This window comes from Lissotriton vulgaris, chromosome 5 (assembly GCF_964263255.1).
Source record: "Lissotriton vulgaris chromosome 5, aLisVul1.2, whole genome shotgun sequence".
NCBI classification, from domain to species: Eukaryota; Metazoa; Chordata; class Amphibia; order Caudata; family Salamandridae; genus Lissotriton; species Lissotriton vulgaris.
The window spans coordinates 91,194,670-91,214,726 of NC_141693.1; the positions used below are offsets into that span (position 1 = coordinate 91,194,670).

The following is a 20,057-nucleotide window of genomic DNA, read 5'->3' on the forward strand; positions in this document are numbered from 1 at the left end:
ACCATCCGGCTGGGCACCCTTACAGCTCCCTTAGATAGTTAGAGTCCTTACCTTCCCCCATTTCTCCTGGTGCTTCGCCCGGCAGCCGGGAAATTCTCCGCCATCCGGCTGGGCACTGCTAAGTTCGTTGTTTATGTTACTCCTAACTTGTTGCTGGACTCTCCTGTGCACTTCTTCATTCCACCCATTCCTGTGCCATCTATATATTATTTCTGGGGCTCTTGCGTGGACCATAGTGTGGTGCATATTCAAGCGCCTCTTCACAGAATCACGGTAACAGCACTGTGCGCTGCTTTACATTATATATTTATTTGGTGACTACTTTGTGTGAGGACCTGAATGTATTTACCGTCTGACAGATGTTAATGCAAGATACATGGTATTGGCTCAAGCTCATATCCATACCTACAGGAATATTGGATGTTCTCCCAGTGTACTCCAAGGACATACAGAGTGAGACTTACACTTTAGATATTGACACTCACCAGCACAGAGTGGGAAAGAGTTATTTACTGTTTTTTTTGTCTTCTTTGCAATAGCTCAAAACGAACACCTTATTCTACCCTTCCTATATGTTCTACAGTCCAGACAATCAATTGTGGTATGTAGTGCTCTTATATGTATCATAGACATTGTGCATATTAATGTTGTGGTTAGCAAAGATAGACTGTAATACTTATCTTCCTTTTCAGCCTACCTGTTATCAAGCATCCATTCTGAAGTTCACAATCAAGCTCTATTTTCTTCCCCAACCTTTCCTTGTTTTGTTTCCCTGTTTTCCCCTGGCGAGCCATTCGATACTCTAGTGTTTGATAGAGTCGGAAGGCCGTAGGGGAAGGCTGAGGATTACTCTCCGGATTCCTGACGCTCCTGCGGAACCTGCTTGGAAATCATTACAGTTGGCGTGTCATGAGAAAATCAGCTCTGCAGTCCGCGGTAGCAAACAAAAATATATAGATTAGTTTGGTTGCCTAAGTTCCTGCAGAGCTAGAGTTCAATATCCCTAGCTGGGCACTTTGCAAAAAAAGGGTCAGTTTTCACTGTAAAAAAGTTTTGTGTCCATGTTGTGTTTTGGCCAGTTTCTAGTCACAGGCACTAAGCCTACCCACACAAGTGATATACCATTTTTATTGGGAGACTTTGGGGAATGCAGGGTGGGTGGAAGTTGGTGGATCCACGCAGATTCCAGAACTTTCAGTCACAGAATTTTGAGTAAAATGTGTTTCTTTTTACAAAGTTTGAGGTTTGCGAGGGATTCTGTGTAACAGAACCTGGTGAGAGCCACACAAGTCACCCCATCCTGGATTCTCCTGGGTGTCTAGTTTTTAGATATGTATAGAATTTTATGTGTACACGTTGCGTTTGGACCGTTTCCTGTCACGGCCATTAGGCCTACCCACACAAGTGAGGTAGCGTTTTTATCAGGAGACTTAGGGGAACACAGAATAGTAGAACAAGTTTTATTACTAATTGACTTTCTTTGCATTTCTGCCTTCCAAATGTTAGACAATTTGAAAAAATTACTTATAATTCAAATACTTGTACGGGTACCCACAATTTTGAAGATGTGCAAAAAAACACTGCTTATAAACTCGATATTTTGTTCCCCCTTCAGATTTATATTGGTTTCCTTCGTACCTATTTTTCCCTCTTTATCTTTTACAAAATGATTTGCGATATACCCTGTACGCAACGAAAAACCATTGCATGATGCAGCTCGGTTATTGGCTCTGGGTTCCTAGGGTTCTTGCTGAACCTAAAAGTCCTATAAATCCCCACCACCTGAAGGGTCTAGTGGGTGTAATGGTATATTGCTTCCAAAGATCTGTCATACTTAAAAGAAGTTACAGGTGAAAACGTTGGCACAAATGGCTGTTTTTTTTCAACTCAATTTCAATATTTTCAATAATTAGTTTCTAGAAAAATCCTTGAAGGCTCTACACAAATGATCCTTTGCTGAAGTCTGAATTTTGTCTATTTATCAGAAATGGATAGCTTTCTGTGATTCATTATTGGTTTCCCACCCATTTCTGCCACTAACTGGAAGGAGGTTGAAAGCATAAAACATAGTGAAAATAGGCTATGAACCAGTAAAAAGCCCAAACTGTGCAGAAAATGTTGGTTTTCTGACAAAAGTCTGCCTGTCCCTGAAAGCTGAAAAGATGGTGATCTCGGCACCTCAAATTCTTTGTTGATGCCATTTGCAGGGAAAAAACTGACCCTTTCTTCAGCAGCATTTTGTTCCCATTTTTGAAAAAATTAAAAAGTTTGCTATATTTTGGCTACATTCTGGGCCCCCTCCAGGGGAATCCACAAACCTTGGGTACTTTTAGAGTCCTCAGGGTGTTGAAAAAAAGGGGCCCACATTTGACGTTAATACCATATGTGGACAAATAGATACAGGGGCCAGAGCTCAAACTACCCCAAATTGCCAAAAAAAAGGATTAGCATGGGGGAGGGGTGAGACCTACCAGTCAAAGGATTAAGTGCATTACATCTGTTATTATCTGCAAATATATACATACCTTCACTAAATTCTAGTTTCCAACATTTGTGCCACAATATATTTGCACTTCTGTATTTATAACTCAACACTTCAGTAATATACACAGCGGTTAAAGACCCAATTAAAGCAGTTTAACAACCAGTCCTTTCACTACTCAACCCACATAATTCAGTTTGATGTCATTTTTCTATAGATTGTCTTCATATAAATACACTTTTTTAGCAAGCCTGTCATTCAGCTCATTCTGAAAGGTTCTTCAGCACATTTGTAACTCTATGAATCAGTGTTGTGCTGTATTTCCATATTGTGGTGTCTTTAATTAGGGAATCTATTGTCAGGTTTGGCTGATATTGTTTTCTACAATGGTAAAGAACTCCAGTATTGTGAAGAACACTAACAATGTCCCCACTCACATGCAAGACATTGTGGACAGAGGTCTGAATTACTTTTCTTGGGTTGACGATCATCTTTCTCCCCTTGGTTTTCCTGTCCTCTCTACGCGGCTCTCGGTAGATGTGCTGGAGTACATTTGTTCCTGGTACTCCACCCCAAGCTGAAATGTTGAAAGTATAATCAAACACGTCAAAGCGGAAGACAAAGTTTTCAAAGTAGAAGACGGCAATGTTGTCCCCTCTATCCTCAAGATGAGCCATCATGCTCTTCAGATCCCTGGACTTTAACGGTATGATCATTTCATCAATGTCATGGAACAGTAAGTACCTGCTGCGGTACATATTCCTGTAGATACAGTCATTGAGGGCTGTCAGCTGCCCATAGTAACCCAGGTCTGCTGGAACAATATCATAATGCCACCTCTTGGAAACCTTGAGGTGGGATGCTATTGGCCAGGGCACGATCTCAACTGTGCCTTCCAACAGGTAGTGGTGCAAGACTCTCTCCATCCAGGTGCTGCAATCACTCTTGTAAATCACCACTTTCTGCACCCCCAGCAACTTATACATCTCGACTGACTGCACAAACTGTAGAACATTGCTGTAATTGCCAAACATGGTAGAAATGCAAAGAGTAAAATTTGCAGACAACGCCTCTGGGTGGCGATTTCTTATTTCAAACATAGGTATGTGTTCACAATCCCCTTCTCGCGACCAATAAATCGACACATATTTCGGATCGCAGTCCACTGGCTCAGGGCAGATGATATCTGCTGTACCGTAGGGGAATCCAAACCTATCCGAATGCATGTCAATGCGTGCCCTGATTATCGATACATTGCTGTTTTTGGATTGACAGTGAAACCAGCAATAAAGGTCCTTTGTTTCCTCATGGTGGACAATCCCAATGATGCGAACAAGGTTTGTGCTTCTGTTGTCATAATAGGCTGCGATGACAAAGGCTCTAGTGCCGTTCAATGCTGTGATGGTGCTGTTGATAATGGTAGCCTTCTGGGAGCATGCTTTCTGTTGTTGTGTTCCAAAGATCTCCAAAGGGAGGTGACATTGATTGATATTGTAGACCAATGCTATACAAGCGGCCACTGACAGAAAGCAAAGGAGTGATATCAGCTGCTTTGTTTTTAGAGGAGCCATGTCTGAAGAGTTAGATGTGTATGAGGTTGAAAGTCTAGTGTCCCAAAGTCCAAAGTCTATAAAAAAAGGCAGGTGAAAAAAGAGTTTTAAACCTGAGTGCATTTGTAAAGCCATCCATTTAGTAAACATCAGTAATCATGATAAACACAATTTTAATACAAGTCAGACATATATTTGTCTGGCAAAGCAATTTTGACACTTCAGCACATATATCAAATGCACACTGCCCTTTTTAGATCTTGCCCGCAGCTTTATTTTTTGTCATCAGCAAACATATTGTAGCTAATATGTTAACCTATACTCAGATTGAGCTTTGGGTCATCCCATTTCAAACCATTTTCTTTTTCCCTTCTTCTTCTTGTGACTATTGGCATGAAATATTGTCAGTCCTAGTCCTAGCACTCAGGTGCATGAGGGAGTATTATCTCTTCTGATTGTCCCTGTCTCTCTCTTTCCTGTTGATGTCTCACTCCTCCCTGATGTCAGCTCCCTCTCTTTTCACTCCATGACCCCTGTGTTCCCATCTCATCTGGGGCATGCAAACCACTCCCCTTCCTGTCCCCAAGTGGAGACCCAGCAGCTGCACACAGCTAACTCACCACTTGCTTGGACTTATGTGTGAGGCTACCCAGACATATTTTATTAATATTTATCATTTGTAAATGGCCATTTTGATCATGTAGCAAAACATTAATTAGGAATAAGCTATTTATTAAATATGGCGGCAAATCGCTGCATATGCATGTGCACACACTGGGTTCCTCTTTCAGTGTTTTTTGGATATACTTATCACAAAAAGCACTCCAAGATGGCTGCCACCCATGCACAGACATATGCATGGACGGGCAGCCATATGTTTAAATTTTTTTTTGCAAAAGCAATCGTAAAAAAAAATGCAAACAGTGGCAAATCCAAAGAGGTCACATGGAAGACCAATAGGCTTTGCAATTGCGGAGTTAAAGGGGGCTTTCCACAACCCACACTTTGTAGTTTGCTTATTAGAAATACAATAGTACTACTCATATATTACAAAATGTTATTCACAAACCTATGTGCGGTGACCTCAGCTTGCGACTCTCCTATCTTTTTTATGTGGAAGTCTCTTCGCTGGTTGCCATGTTCCCCGCACTAGTAGGTACATTTTAATTAGTAAATGTGGGAGGAACCTGGTGGACTGGCTGGAAAATTACAAATACTAACAACTAAATGGGAGGACATTGGAGATGGGTTAAAGGGGTTTAGACGGGATCATGCCAATACAAACACTGGAAATAGGAATACAAACAGTCACACACAAAAGTGTAGGCCCATTGCTATTCACAAACTGCACTTCTAAAGTTACTACAGCAAAAAATTATCCGATACAGCAGTGGTACTCAAAGTGCGGTCCTTGGGCCAATAGCGGCCCAACAGACCTTCCCTTGTGGCCCACAGATCTCCCGCTGGAACCCCGGGCTGCAGTAGGTAAAGCTGTTTGAGGTCTGTTATTTGGCTAATTCTGCTAGCCGAGCAGCATAATGTTTGGTTCTGGGTTTTGTTTCTAAAGCTAGTGCACCTTTGTTTAAGAGCAAGGCTGCCCTGATCATAGAGCAAGCTGAAATGACTTCAGAAACAAAGCCCAGATTCGGAAAAGCTATAAAAGATTTTGCATAGGATAGTTGCATAGGTTTTTTGGTCAGGATGTACTTTCATGCATCGCTGCCTTAACTGAGAGGATAGCAGGGGTGCATAAACAATGGTAAGGAAACTGTGATCATGAGAACTGTGGGGCAGAGTCAAGCGGTGTGGTTAGGGGAGGCAGGCAGTTAAAATGAACAAAATATTCTGTATCTATTTTTGGTCTTAAAATCTACATGTAATAGAATGTAAAATGTTCAAAAAAGATTTGAAATAAATAATTTTCTAGAAATCTTTGGAAAAGATGTGTTTTTCCCCATCTCCATAACGCCTTCCAATACTCTTTCTCATTGGGAATGCCACAGCATTGATTCCAGGCTGTATGTTTTGGCCCCTTAGAAAATGTTTGTGAGTACCCATTCAATACAGTCACAATATACTACAGCCCAATATTGAAGTAAGTCCAGCACCGCACATGGCTGCTCAGAGGTACTGCAATACATTCCCATAAAACATAAAGGAGACAGGGACTTTTATAAAAAGTACAAAATAATCACTTTACACTCATAAATCCTCTTCTTTGTAGGCTCCACCCTCTGTTTTGAGGAGGTGGAGACATGTAGGTCTGCACCTAGTAGTGAATTTACACTTGGAAATGGTGGATACCAAAAGAGTCTATCATGACTAATAGGTGCGGTAGTAAGTTTACACATGAGTAATCTACATGTATACATTTATGTTTGTGAATGGATGTTAGTATGGAAATTGATGCGTTCATCGATGAAAATAAAAACTCGTCTTTATTAACAGAATCACATCAAACCGACTCGTAAATATGTGGTCAAGCAGGCCCTGAGACCTAGGCCTGGGATTGCTGATTGATAGGTCACAGGTGGGAGGGTGTGTAGATGGCAGGGAAACACTGGGACAGAAAACTCTTGATCAGTCCCACAGATAGGTGCATTACAAAGGTTCAAGGGAAATTGTCCAGTATAGCCCACATGGCCAGAGTGGGGCACGCACACTCCTAAAACACCGTCAGATGCCAGATGCCACATAAGTTAGGAAAAAAGAGCGACCATGGACCTAACACACGCAGGGATCACGTGCTCCGATACAGGACATCTGGACACATTATCCACAGGCCACATTGTGTGCACAAGATTTCGAGCCTCACCTGTAGACTCCTCCAGACAATTAATTCATGACTCCAAAGGCAGCCACCATATATGTTATGCCAGAAACTTTTACAACCCATTGTGTTTTGTATAAAAGAAGAACATATGCTGTATTTAAATTGAGACGGCCGTCAGGCCTTTCACCTGTAATCGTTCTTCAAGCCATATTGTTTAATTATCAAACTGTTCCTGTTTTGACAACGCCTCTTGTTTTTCGTTATTCAAGGTATTCCGAACTCAAGCAACACTTTGGGGAGCCACTAGGGAGCTTTTTGGTACCTCAACCCAAATGCAGCCAAAACAAGAAGATCCCGCCCTGGATGTATTCACGATTGTGCAACAAGAAAGATAGGCAGATAGTGCAATTGATTGGAAGTTCTGCTGAATGCCCTGGATCGAGGTCTGTCCTGATGCAGCTAACACCAAGGGTAAGAGACTACATCAGAATCTCAAACATAGTCTCAAGCATTTGGTGTATGGTAAACTAGGGGGAAGCGTAAAAAGATAACCTAAGCACTTGTGCCATTGTCAGGGTCTCGCATATTATCTATTTTATGTGTTTTAAACTTGTTCGACATCCAAGTACTCTAGCTAAGGGAAGATAGCCCTTGATAACTCCCAGGACGCTGATATCTGTGATATAACTATCCTAATTGGGATTGATGGAGTTGTTACCGCAGCCTCATCATTTTAAGTTGAACGTTTTCTCAGTGCTAAGAGGTATCTTAACACCCTTAGTATCTGGAAGAAGTGTGGTAGATACATCTATCTTGAATCCTGGGCATGTAACAGGGTGGAATTCGGAAATAGGGAAAAAATGGGACCCAGGAAACTGGGCATAACCTGACCTGGTTGTGGGCAAGAGGGGCTGACAATGGGGTTTCTATGATTACCACCTTTGTCTAGGAGTGGATATTGGCAGACTATCCAGCTCACCTTTTAGAGGACAATGTGCTGAAAGAGTACAAATTTGTTTGACAAAGTAATTTTTTGCTGTCAACTATTACTGAACTGTATTATGTATTAGATGATGTTGTATTGATTGCAAACTGTCTTGTGTGAAAAAATGGAGATCGTGCAGATGCTAGTCTAACATATTACATATTCACCCTATGTTGTAATACAACAAATGCATTTTTATCTTTTTTTATTGAAATCTTCAGTCAAACTGTTTGATGCAAATATTGTAAAAGCGCTGAGCACCTAGTATGTAATTTATAAGAATGCACCACGTACTATTGCCCCTATGATTAGAGAAACAAAACTCCAAAACGTCATTATACTACAATTACCTTGGATTCCCTATTGAAGCATATGGAAACTAGGGGGTATATTACCAAGCAATAGCGATAATTATCGCTATTGCTTGGTTAGCGAGAAAAAATTATCGCCGAGCTGCGGCGATTTTTATCGCAGATAAACCTTGGTATTACCAAGGTTTATCGCAAATGCAATAAAAATCGGCAATAATGCATGAATATCGCTAAAAAATCAGCGATATTCAGGCATTACCGAGCTAATGCTTTTAGCCATGTTATCCACCTCCCATTGGATAACATGGCTAAGAACTGCTCCTGGGCAGGTGTTAGCTTTAGGAGATATTCGGGCTTAGCGCGAATATCTCCAAAAGTTCGTAATAGGAGATAGCGATGTTAGCGACTGTTTCCAGTCGCTGACATCTTGGCACGCCCACTTTGCATGTCATTAGTGATACATTTTTCTGACATGCAAAGCGGGACCCAAGATGGTCGCTATCTCCTACTAGCTGTCGCTAACTGGTGTTAGCGACAGCTAGGTAATAGGGAGATCATTTTATCTCCGCTTTCTTTGCTTTTGAAGCCAAAAAAAGCGGAGATAAATCCCTTGATAATATGCCCCTAGGTTCCCCAAAGAGATAAAGAGAATTAATAGCTTTGCCAAGAGTGACATTTGCACACAAAGGCACAAAGAATTCCCTGGCCTAAGGAGGGAACATGTGACTCAAATATAATTGAAAATACTAAAACACATCTAAAGACTAAATATCTAGGACAAAAGAGAGACAAAACAGATTGAATGTTAGAATTATAAACCATCTTTGATGAAACTAAAACTGATAGCACCATAATACTGATAGTGAGCAAGGCATAAGCACCTCCTCCATCATATGCAGGGATGGAGGTACTCACATCAGTTACCCCTGAATTAGCATATTCAAACCCAACAATAGTAGAAATCGACAAACCCCCATCAAAAAAGGACAGTTAGACCTAAGCCGGAGAAAACCAAAAGCAAGCAGTCCCAGACACCGCCAGAAAAAGCCCACGTCCCTTGGAAAGGTAGCCAAATGCTCAACTCCCCGTCCACAATTCTCAACATGTGACACCTCAAAGGCAAGTAAAGCACACACTCTCACTGGTTCAGACCAGTGTAAACGAGCATCAGGAAAATTTGTGGCTGTTCTCGATAGCAATTCAGTGAGCATGGGAAAGAAAGGGAGCTTCCATCCTCTGGGAACCGATGACAAGGGTGGGGCTGCAGGGATTGCACAGGAAGCTGAGGATGAAAAGGAGAGTGAATTTGAAGGTGAAGCCAGGTCAACAAAAGCAGAACGTATCTCGGAGCAAAAGAGACAGGCCAGATGGTGCAAGGAAGAGAGGCATGAGATGATGCTCGGGAAAGAAGGAGCACACATCCTGGAGTTAGAGCAAGAGTACAGGACAGCATGCTTTTTTCATGAGGAAAGCGGGCCAGGTACAGGGTGCAGGGCTGGAAAGAATCGGAGGTAGATGAAAGGCTATTAGCAGGGCTCAGAGCCACACCATCTGGTCCAAAAATTCGAGGGGCTGACCAAGAAATAAAGGAACAAGGCAGCCTGGAACTTACCGACCCGTGACACAGGAAAAATAAAAAAGGCAGCTGGACGTGCACACAAGACAAGCCATGATGAGGATATACGCTGCTCCACACGGGTTCACGACAGGGATAAACCAACTCAGAGGGAGATAATAGCCAAAAAGAGAGGCAAGGCATTTGCGTGCTTGTTTTGTAACCCACTAGCAGATTTGAGGATCCAATATGACAAGTCTTGGCTGAGGGAAGGATTGTTTGAGCCAGAGGACATGGGAGTAGTGGAGGATTGCATCAGGCATGAAGGAGGAAAGCCCATTTGGGACTTCCTCTATCTACAGCAATGCCTCAGAAGATGGGAGCACTATGTTGAGGAGAAACCCATGGAGTCACCTAGAATAAGAATGTATCCATTACTGCAGAAGGGTGTGATGGGGATTAAATACATGCCATGGGCTCAGATAAACAAAGAGAGGTTGAGAATAAAGTTACTCTCATTGCTGGATGGGGCAGGGAAATTAACTACATGCTTCAAGAAAAACACAGCAGGTATTAACCTAGAGATAGATGATATTAAGAACCTGCTAAGCAGCCTATTTGGGGAACAGACAAACACGGTGTTCATCTAAGCTCACATTCCAGCAATCATGCTAATAAATACCCAGCATGACGGGACCACATTTAATATGACCAGGCATCCGATCTGGAACACCCTGAGAGAAATATTTCCTGCGCACCCAGATGTACCCGGGTTCAGGCCTAGGCACAGTACGGAATCCGCGATTCTTGCCACCACAGAAAACCTCCGGAGGATTATGGACACCGGTCAGAGTGCTGCGCTGATATTGCTCGACCTCAGCGCAGCATTCGACACGGTCTCCCATAATATCCTACTGGGCCGCCTGGAGAGCATAGGGATCACTGAACTGGCACTGGAATGGTTTCGGTCATTTCTCACGAACAGATCGTTTCGCGTATCAGCCCCCCCTTTTATTTCCCAACCCCATGCAATTGGCCAAGGAGTCCCCCAGGGCTCGGCCCTTAGCCCATCCCTTTTTAATGTGTACATGCAACCGTTGGCAGCTGTGGCTAAAGAATGGAACCTCACACTAGTCTCATACGCTGACGATACCCAGCTGGTGATCACCCTCACTGAATCACCCTCTGCCACGTCCACTAAATTTAGGGATGGGCTGGCAGCAGTCGCCAACTGGATGACGGCAAACTGCCTGCAACTCAATGCGGGAAAAACAGAGGTGCTACTTCTGGGCAAGAACACTAGCGGTTGGAACGACCACTGGTGGCCTCCCCTGCTTGGTCCTACCCCCCCACCAAAATCCTTGGTAAAAAACCTAGGAGTATGGCTGGACTCTGCACTGAATTACCAGTCGCATACAAAAAAAGTGGCAGCCACTTGTATCGGGTTGCTGAGAAGCCTAAGTCCCATCCTGGGCTTCTTTGACCCCAAGACAAGGCAACTTATTGTCCAAGCCACCATCCTTGCCCGGCTGGACTATGCTAACGTCCTCCTCCTAGGCGCAAATAAAGCTGAGTTATCCAGATTCCAACGTATTCAGAACTCAGCGGCAAGGGCAATCGTAGGTCTGCCCAGAAGATGTTCGGCCAGAGCCACCATTCAGAGGCTTCATTGGCTGCCCATAGAAGCTCGCATCCAGTTCAAGGCTCTTACCATCGCCTTTAAAATCCTTAGATCGGATGGCCCTGAACTACTCCGAACGCTGCTTACTCCTTACAACCCCCAACGCAATCTTCGTTCCATGGGTCAACATCTAGTGGTGGTCCCTCGAACGAAGTTCTGCCGTATTGGAGATCGCTCCTTCAGAGTAAAGGGAGCTAAACTATGGAACTCCTTGCCCCTCCACATTCGTCACCTCACCAATTTGTCTGCTTTTCGCAAAGCAGTAAAAACGCACCTCTTTCCTCCTCTGTAATCCCTTCCCCCTCCCCCCCTTTTCTCCTCAGTTGGCTAGGCTGTGGTTCTCAGCGCCGGGACGCCTCGTTGCTGGGGCAGCTGTCGCGCTCAATAAATGGATAACATAACATAACATGTAGAGGGCTAATGTCAGAGATCATGAAGCCAAAGAAACTCATAAACGATTTCCTAATTAGAATGAGGGAAAGATGGGGACAGGAAACCAGACAGCTGTGGGCCAACACAGGTCCACAGGTCACATTTTCTATAATATTTTGAAGAAAGGGTTACCCAACGAGATACAGAGCGGATGGACAGCATAGTTGGTTTAGATACCAAACCTTAGCAGAAAATACAAGCTCATATGCTCAACTACCATAAGAAAAAGCAAGATAAGGATAGAGAAAGAGAGAGAAAAGGGCAGAAAGAAGCCGGGTCAGAACTAGGGTACTTCTGTGGAATCAACGCAATGCATCTGGGAATGGGTGACCATGGGAAGAGCACCTGTAGCCACAGTAGCACATAACGATGGAGGTACAGAGGATAGAGCAAGGACCTGAGGCAGTATTACGCAGTATACAGAGAGAAATGGCCAGATATCACAGAACTCCCAGTGGCAAGAAATGGTTGTAGTTCCTCCACAGCTCCCAGGAGAAGATAGAGAACGAAAAACAACAATGTTCGACCCAGCATCCGGTACATAGGGAGCACACACACAAACACAAATGCCCTGTACTATCAGTCATGTGCCAATCTGAAGATGGACCTACAGTAACAGTACTCATAAACAACACACCTTATAGCTTCCTGGTACACATGGGGGCAACAAAGTCATGCCTAAGGAAGGGGATAGTCCCTTTATCAAGAGGCACAATGGATACTCAGGGTTTTCAGGTACAGCAATGAGGGTACCATTCACAAAGACCCTAGAAATTAACATAGGAGGTAGTTGCATGAAGGGCCAGCTATTGTATAATCCCTCGCCTCCAACTAACCTATTAGGAAGAGACTTGATGGGAGTGTACACGATGAGGAGTGTACACATTGAGCCAAGATGGCGGCTGAGTAAGACCTGTGTCACTCACCTCCACATCGCTCCGGAGCTCCGAAAGTACTGTCATCCGAGATATGCGCCCAGGGATCGGGGATCGGGGCCTTAGCATCTCGCATCACCGGCGCACAAAAACACAAAGCCAGATCGACGAAGCGTGCGCGCAGAGAACCAGGTGTTGGCCGGAGGAAGGATCGCGTTGGGAGGCACTCACTAGACTGCTGCTCACCGCGTTAGCCAGCAAGCACGAAATCGTCAGTATCGGAGTCAGACCCTGGTTACTAAGCAACCACGAAGCCAGAGAGAAGGAGCCGGCGGAAGCGTGCACAATGGCAGCCGCTCGTGGAGGAGCTCGGCATAAAGATCGGAGTACGGTGCCCGTCCCCACAGCGGCCACCCGATCAGAGAAAAGAGACAATGCCAAAGCAGGGCAGGAGAAGCAGAAACCCGGCGCAAACCCTGGTAAGACTGTGAAAGACCCGGGGGGTAAAATTACTAAACTCCAGCAGGCTAAGGACACATTAATGTCTGACAAAATGCAACCGGTCATACCTAAAATATTTTCTAAAAAGCATAATGTGGACCGGGGGACAGTTCCCTCACCGGAACCCACGACAAAGCCTGACTCAGAGGAAGGCTTGGAGGGCAACGATTTAAGTGACTCTCATGGCCTAAATGACCTGGAATATAAAAAACTGACGTATGAGGATAACACATAAAACAGGGAGGTGCGTGTCTCATGGGGGCAAGTAATGATACAACAGTAGTGTGGTCCATCCATGTGGAGAGCACATCCCCGGAAAAGACTGAGGAGAAGTCAGAGCATGAGTTGGCCAAAGATAGTCTTAACTTACTGGAGCCAGGGTCACAGAGCAAAGATAAATGTGTCTCGGAGGATCAAATGGGGCAGCAACTTAAAGAAGTACAGATGGCCCTTCATGATGCTATGGAGCTAGGATATCAGTCTCCCACCCCCACGTAAAACTTTTTTTGGTAAACGAGGATCATTCGGCTCTGAATCCTCAGGGCTGCCTAGCAGTAGTGATGCGGAGGAAGTTCATACTTCCGCAAGCAGTCAGCATGAAGGCAAAAAAACCCATAAAAAGCAAAGAAGGTCTTCTGACAGGAGGAAACCAGCACGGAAGACCGATACCGAGGATAAAACCGATCTCCGCTGGGATTATTCCGCTGCACAGTTACTGCCAATGGAGGGGCATGAAGCTTTAGGCTCACTAGAAGGGGCAGATAAACAGAAGGAGGCTGCGCAAGCTCCCGAGCCAACACTAGCTACAATCCTACAATCTCTGAGCACATTCCACAATGAGGTCAAGTCTGAGAACCGGGTTGCCCGAGTGGCAGCAAAGAAGCTTCAAGGATCTATGCGCAAAATCGGCAAAACGTGTACAGAGATTGCTGAAAGGATGACTATGGTAGAAACCCGAACAGAAATATTGGAAACCACAGTGGACACTATGAAAACCCAGGTTGCATCACAAGAAAAGGCTGTCACCGATATCATGTGGAAACTTGAAGAGGCAGAAAATCGCCAACGGCGGAATAACCTCCATATTCTTGGGATCCCAGAAAATAGAGAAGGTAGCGATATACGAACTTTTATCATCAAGCTGTTTAAAAACGACTTCCCGGAACTAACAGAGTGGGATTGGGACAAGGAGATACAACGGGTGCACAGATTCCCGCTCTCGCTTCCCAAACAGCCCAGCAGGGAACAAGCCTTTCCCAGAGTCCTCCTGATTTTCTTTGGCAATTTTTTGCTGCAACAAGCAGTCTATGATTTGGCCCGACCAAACAAAAAAAGGAACTGGGAGGGATTCTCCTTCTTCGCAAAACCAGACTTTGCGCATGCCACAGTGGAAAGACGATGGAGGCTGAGGCAGCTGATCACTCCCTTCCAGAAGGCAGGGGCTCTTGCCTATCTACAAAATCCGGCCAAACTGAAGATAGTGTCACAGGGCTGTACAATATTTTTTTCCTCAGAGATACAGGCCGAACAGGCTCTGAAAGATATCATCTCAGGGGACTCGGGGGGGAGCGGAAAGCATTAACCAATCTTTTCCTTAAACACCTGGTATTTCGACCTGGTCCCTTTTTATTTTCTATCTTTTTGATATGTGTAAATAACAAACGGCAGGATTTAGAAGACTCCTCAGTTGATCTAATTCAATAATGGGACTTGGACAGTGTTATGATTATTTCTTTTTGATAATGATTTTATGGTCCTCTCCATATCTAACCCCTTCGATGCTCATGACGATCTCAGCTCGTCATGAGGTACACCTCTCGTACACTCATGACGAGCTGAGCTCGTCATGAATAATGGGAATCTATGATGGTCAGCACTGGAGGAGAATACCATCAGCAGCGATGGTGCTAATGTATACTGTCTTCATGGATTCCTACTGGGCATGCTTTGTTTTCATGTAAGGGAGAGAGCGAAGGAGAGGCATGGAGTGTGGGTGAGGTTAGTCAGACGCTATCACACAAGCTCAGGATTGAGCTTGGCGGCTTCAAAAGTGGTGGAGGGTGGGAGGGGGCTGTGGGGGGGAAGGAGGGAAGACCAAGGGAGGATAAACACAAAAACAAGGTGGGTAATAGTAAAGGGTGAAATGGGACAAAAGAGTCACAATAGCAAAGAGATGGTAGAAAAGAAGAGTAGGTTTCAAGAATATGTCGATAGTAAATTTACGAAGAAGGATCAATCAACAGGATGGCTAGGCTAAGAATTGTAACATTGAACATATGTGGTCTGAACGACATTAAGAAAAGGCAGAAGGTCGCTATGGGATTGCAAGCAATGGAGGCTAATATAGTCTGCTTACAAGAGACACATATAGAGGGGGGCAACAGTATCTATTAAAGACGTTAGGGTATAAACTCATAATTGCCTCTACTCAGGGTGCTAGAACTAAAAGTTTGGCTATCTTAGCAAAAGGGGGGGCCTTCAATTTACACGGTCAATGTCTGATAAATTCGGAAGATGGGCCATTACGGAATGCCAATACAATAACGGGGAAATAAGATGACTTTAGGTACGGTATATGGAGATGTGGGAGACGATCCAGATGTCCTGCTTAGTATTACTAACGAATTGGTACACTGGCCTTTACCCTTGATTGTCTGTGGGGACTTTAACATACATCTACCAGGGGATTGGTCAACAGACTCTACATTTAAATATCAAGGGAGGAAACCTAGGGTCTTCAGGGCACTTAAGGATCTATGCGTACTACATGGGCTGATTGATAGTTGGCAATCGAATCACCCGGGAGATCATGGATTCACATAGTTCTCCTATCCACATTCACGGCATGCGCAACTTGATTATATGCTCATCTCTAATTCTATGAAGGATATTTGCACTATAAGTAAGCTACCAAGGGTATTATCATACCATAACCCATAAGAACTAAACATAGTATGCAATAGAAGAACCCCATAATGAGGACATGGACGTTCGAAAGGGCTTTTTAAAAAAATGAAAATTACTGTATGCATATGAGGGAGTGGATTACATTGTTTTTGGCAATAGATGTGGGAAGTGTCCCGATCAAGATGGTCTGGGACCCAATGAACGCAGGCATCAGAGGAGAAACACTTCAGTTTTCAGTCAGGACCAACCGAGAAGGAAAAGCACAATTAGCTATGCTACAACAGAACCTGAGCAAGGCAGAGGCAGACCTAATAAATGCTACTCAAAGCGGGCAGGTAACGGATGAATTGGCGCAGGTTGCTGTTGCTAGAAACTTGGTATCAGAGATCTTTACAGAGAAAGCCATTACTAAAGCTACAATCTACAAGGAGAAATCATATGAGCTTAGTAAACAAGTTGGGCACCAGTTAGCAGTTCGTACAAGAGAGGAGATGACAGCTAATATTATAAAATAAATTAAAGATCTAGAGGGTTGGCTGAGAAACAAAGCATCCGAAATTAGGACATCATTTCAGCGGTTCTATCAAGAACTATATAAAGAGCCAGTCAGAGATCAGGAGAACCCTGAGGAATATCTAGATCAATGCGAGGGCATCTGTCTGGATGAAGAAGATCAGGCTAGCCTAGGTGACCCCCTTGGGTGGGATGAAATTCTGCTCTCCCTGAATTCATTGGAAATTGGCAAAGCAGCTGGAATAGACAGATTACCAACAGAATTTTTTGTGAAGTTCTCGGACCAGCTTCGAATAGTTATGTTAGAACTATTTAGCTATATTTTCCAGGGCGGGAAACCACCTTCTTCTTGGTCAGCTGCGAAAATTATGGTTTCCCTGACAAAAAACAAGGACCCCATTGAAATGGACTCTTACCGCCCCATAACATTGATAAACGGGGATTCCAAAATCTATTCTAAACTCCTGGCTGCACGACTAGCGCCAAATATTCATAAAATGGTGTCAACTCTCCAACATGGTTTTATCCCAGGGAGATCAACAACGGATCACGTACAAACAGCGATCTCACTATTTGATTACACGGAAACAACAGGAGACCCTATGGCACTTATTCTACTTGACGCAGAAAAGGCTTTCGATAGGGTCTCCTGGAAGTTTCTATGGGCAGCTATGATGAGGTGCGGTATTACTAGAGGCTTCATTAAAGCCACCCAAGGACTATATGTTGAGCCAGGAGCTAGCGTCATGATTAACGGGACCCTGTCTGAAAAATGTACGATTACTAGGGGAACAAGACAGGGGTGTCCCTGTTCACCTCTCCTATTTCCGGTTTACATTGATGCATTCATCCGCAACCTCGAAAATCACCCCTCAGTGCCTCCTATTCGAGTATTCGATCATGACACAAAAGTCCTAGTATATGCTGACGATATCGTGTTGGTCACCTGCGATCCCAATAAGGCTATGGAAGTGATTGAGGAGGAGGCCCAGAGATTCGGAAATGTATCAGGATACAAGCTGAACTCAGGGAAAACCCAGATTGCATTAATTGTAAACTCATTGTGAGGGATAACAGGCTAATAGATCATGCAGTATACCTTGGTGTCAATATAAGTGCAAAGGTAGATAACATTGTGAGTATAACCTCTCATCCACTGATCAGCCGCACCAGAAAAGAACTGACCAGACTGGATAACCTGCATCTCACCATCGACGGAAGACGCAATTTAATTAAAATGCTTTTTTTGCCCAGGTTTTTGTACTTCTTTCGCGCAATATGTCTGGAGTTTTCTCCTCAGCATTTTAAAACCATTGAGACTATGTTCTCCAGATTCATTTGGGGTTTTAAGAGACCTTGCCGTGCACATAAGTGGATTATGCCTAAAGAAAGAGGGGGACTAGCTATGCCTAACTTTAAGTTATACTATTGGGCGACAGTGGCTAAATACTGTACGACTCTTATATCTAAAGAATATAGTGACCACCTTATTCCAACACCGGAAGAAATGATCCTGGGGCGGGATGTTAGGGGTGCTTGTGTCGACATGTCAATGATAACTACTTTAAGAAAGTGAAACTTAAGACCATCTCTAGCATTTATAAGGTCTGGAGTAATCTATGAAATTTGCTAGGGCTGGGCCGATACTCATGCTATACACCAGTTAGCTGCAATGATGATCTGCCAGAGATTTTTCAGGACAGTTGTATGACTAGGTGGATCGAGGCAGGTATCAACCAACTCAACTGTTTTTATACACCAAATGGCCTGAAAAGATGCACTCTGAATATGACATCCGCCATAGGGATTTCTTTAACTACTTGCAGATTAGAGATTTCTTACTAAAGAAAGTGGGGGGATGGGAAAAGTTCCAAAATAGCACCACAATAGAAACCCTATGTTTGCCTCTTGCAATACTTTATCTAATCTGATAATTGAAATATCTGACTTTTTATCACAAATCTTTCATGTAAGAATGTCTATTTCCACTGAAGAAATAATGCTACGAGTAGCCAACAACCGGCGGCCTATTCATATGCAGGGATTGATTTTCGTGGCCATGGCTGTTATCCGACTTTGCATAGCCTCATCTTGGCTTGACCAAAATCCTCCGGCTTTTATACAGTGAAGGGCAAGATTACTAGCGATATGTAGCCTGGAGGTGGCCATATATAAAAACAAGGGGATTAATAAAAAGAAAAGAGGTATGCGGATTTGGGGTCCACTTCTTCAGTGGATACAAGACCACACCAAGAGATGGAGTTTATATGTGGGATATAGAACTCTGTCAAATACCTTAGTGAGCAAAAGCCTAGATCTTGATGTATTTATGTATATATCACTTCTCCATTCAGTGATATCTAAAGAATATTCCTTTTTGTATTTTCTTCTTTCGTTGTTTTTCTTTTATATCTTTTTCTATGCTGGCTTATATGCAAAATTATAACAGAAAGCTTGTATGTAATAATGGGGATTTAAAAAAATGTGTAAGGAACAAGACCTTGGTCTTCGGGGGGACAGGGAGGGGGCGGGGGGTTGTGTTTAAATGCGGGAAAACTTGAATAAAGATATTTTTTTTTAATGGAAGAGACTTGATGGGCAAGCTAAACATGAACATTCACTTCCCTGATGATGGAACTATGACCTGCTCCATCCATGGGGTTTCACCCCTAAGATTCATGTCATTAAAGTGCCCCCACAGCACAGGTTAACAAATGAGAGCATCACCTGCCGATTAGACTACCTTCATTAAGGCAGTCTTAATGATTTTAGCAAACACACAGGAATTGTTGGGACAGAAGTTGCAACCGCTCAGCCAATTTGTATTCCGCCAGGAGGGACACCATGACTGAGAACCCTAAGAGGGAGTCTTACTCTGCTTAGAGTCAGTGGAAATACGGCCTGCTTCTGATGTCTTGCTGGCCACTGACCAAGCACTCATGATGTTGGTGTGTAGCATCTTTATAACCCATGGCCTCAGTGTACAAGTGGTAACAGATAACCAGCTATTCAACAAGTGCCCAGGAACTTCAAAGTTATTTTCGAAGACCCAATAGAGGTTAGGGTAGAACTACGAAATAAGGCACCGTAACCAATAACAGTGCTGACAACCTTCCCGGAGCAAGACTAATCAACCGTACCACCACAACTGTGGGCAAAAGGGCATATGACGTGGGCCTCATCAATACCACTGAAAGTTTGAAAATAACGTTGAGAGAAGGTCCCCCCTACCCTGAGTGTGCCAACACCCACTTTCTAGTGAAGAAAACAAAGGCATAGTGCCCACAATCCAGGCTCTAATTGATCAAGAGGTCCTCTATGTGGGAGTATCCCCCTGTAATACATCAATTTTCCCAGTAAAAAAAAGAAAAGGGAAACATGGAGTTTGGTACAAGACCTACACCCCCTCACCGACGTCATGGTGTCAGAATTTCCCAAAGTACTAGACCCCTCCATTATCTTAACAAATGTACAGGCGGATGCAAGTTGCTT

The 20,057-nt window shown here is 43.8% G+C and overlaps 1 protein-coding gene across 1 annotated transcript; it reads right to left on the minus strand.

The window, feature by feature from the left end:
* Window positions 1–2,745: 2,745 nt before the first annotated feature.
* Window positions 2,746–4,053, minus strand: LOC147710280 (beta-1,4-galactosyltransferase galt-1-like). Its single transcript, XM_086919340.1, has one exon. It carries the CDS (start codon window positions 4,051–4,053, stop codon window positions 2,746–2,748), a length of 1,308 nt encoding a protein of 435 aa, XP_086775466.1.
* Window positions 4,054–20,057: the final 16,004 nt, after the last annotated feature.

Coding starts and splice junctions, on each gene's coding strand:
- LOC147710280 (XM_086919340.1), bottom strand. CDS start 4,053: ATGGCTCCTCTAAAAACAAAGCAGCTGATATCACTCCTTTGCTTTCTG.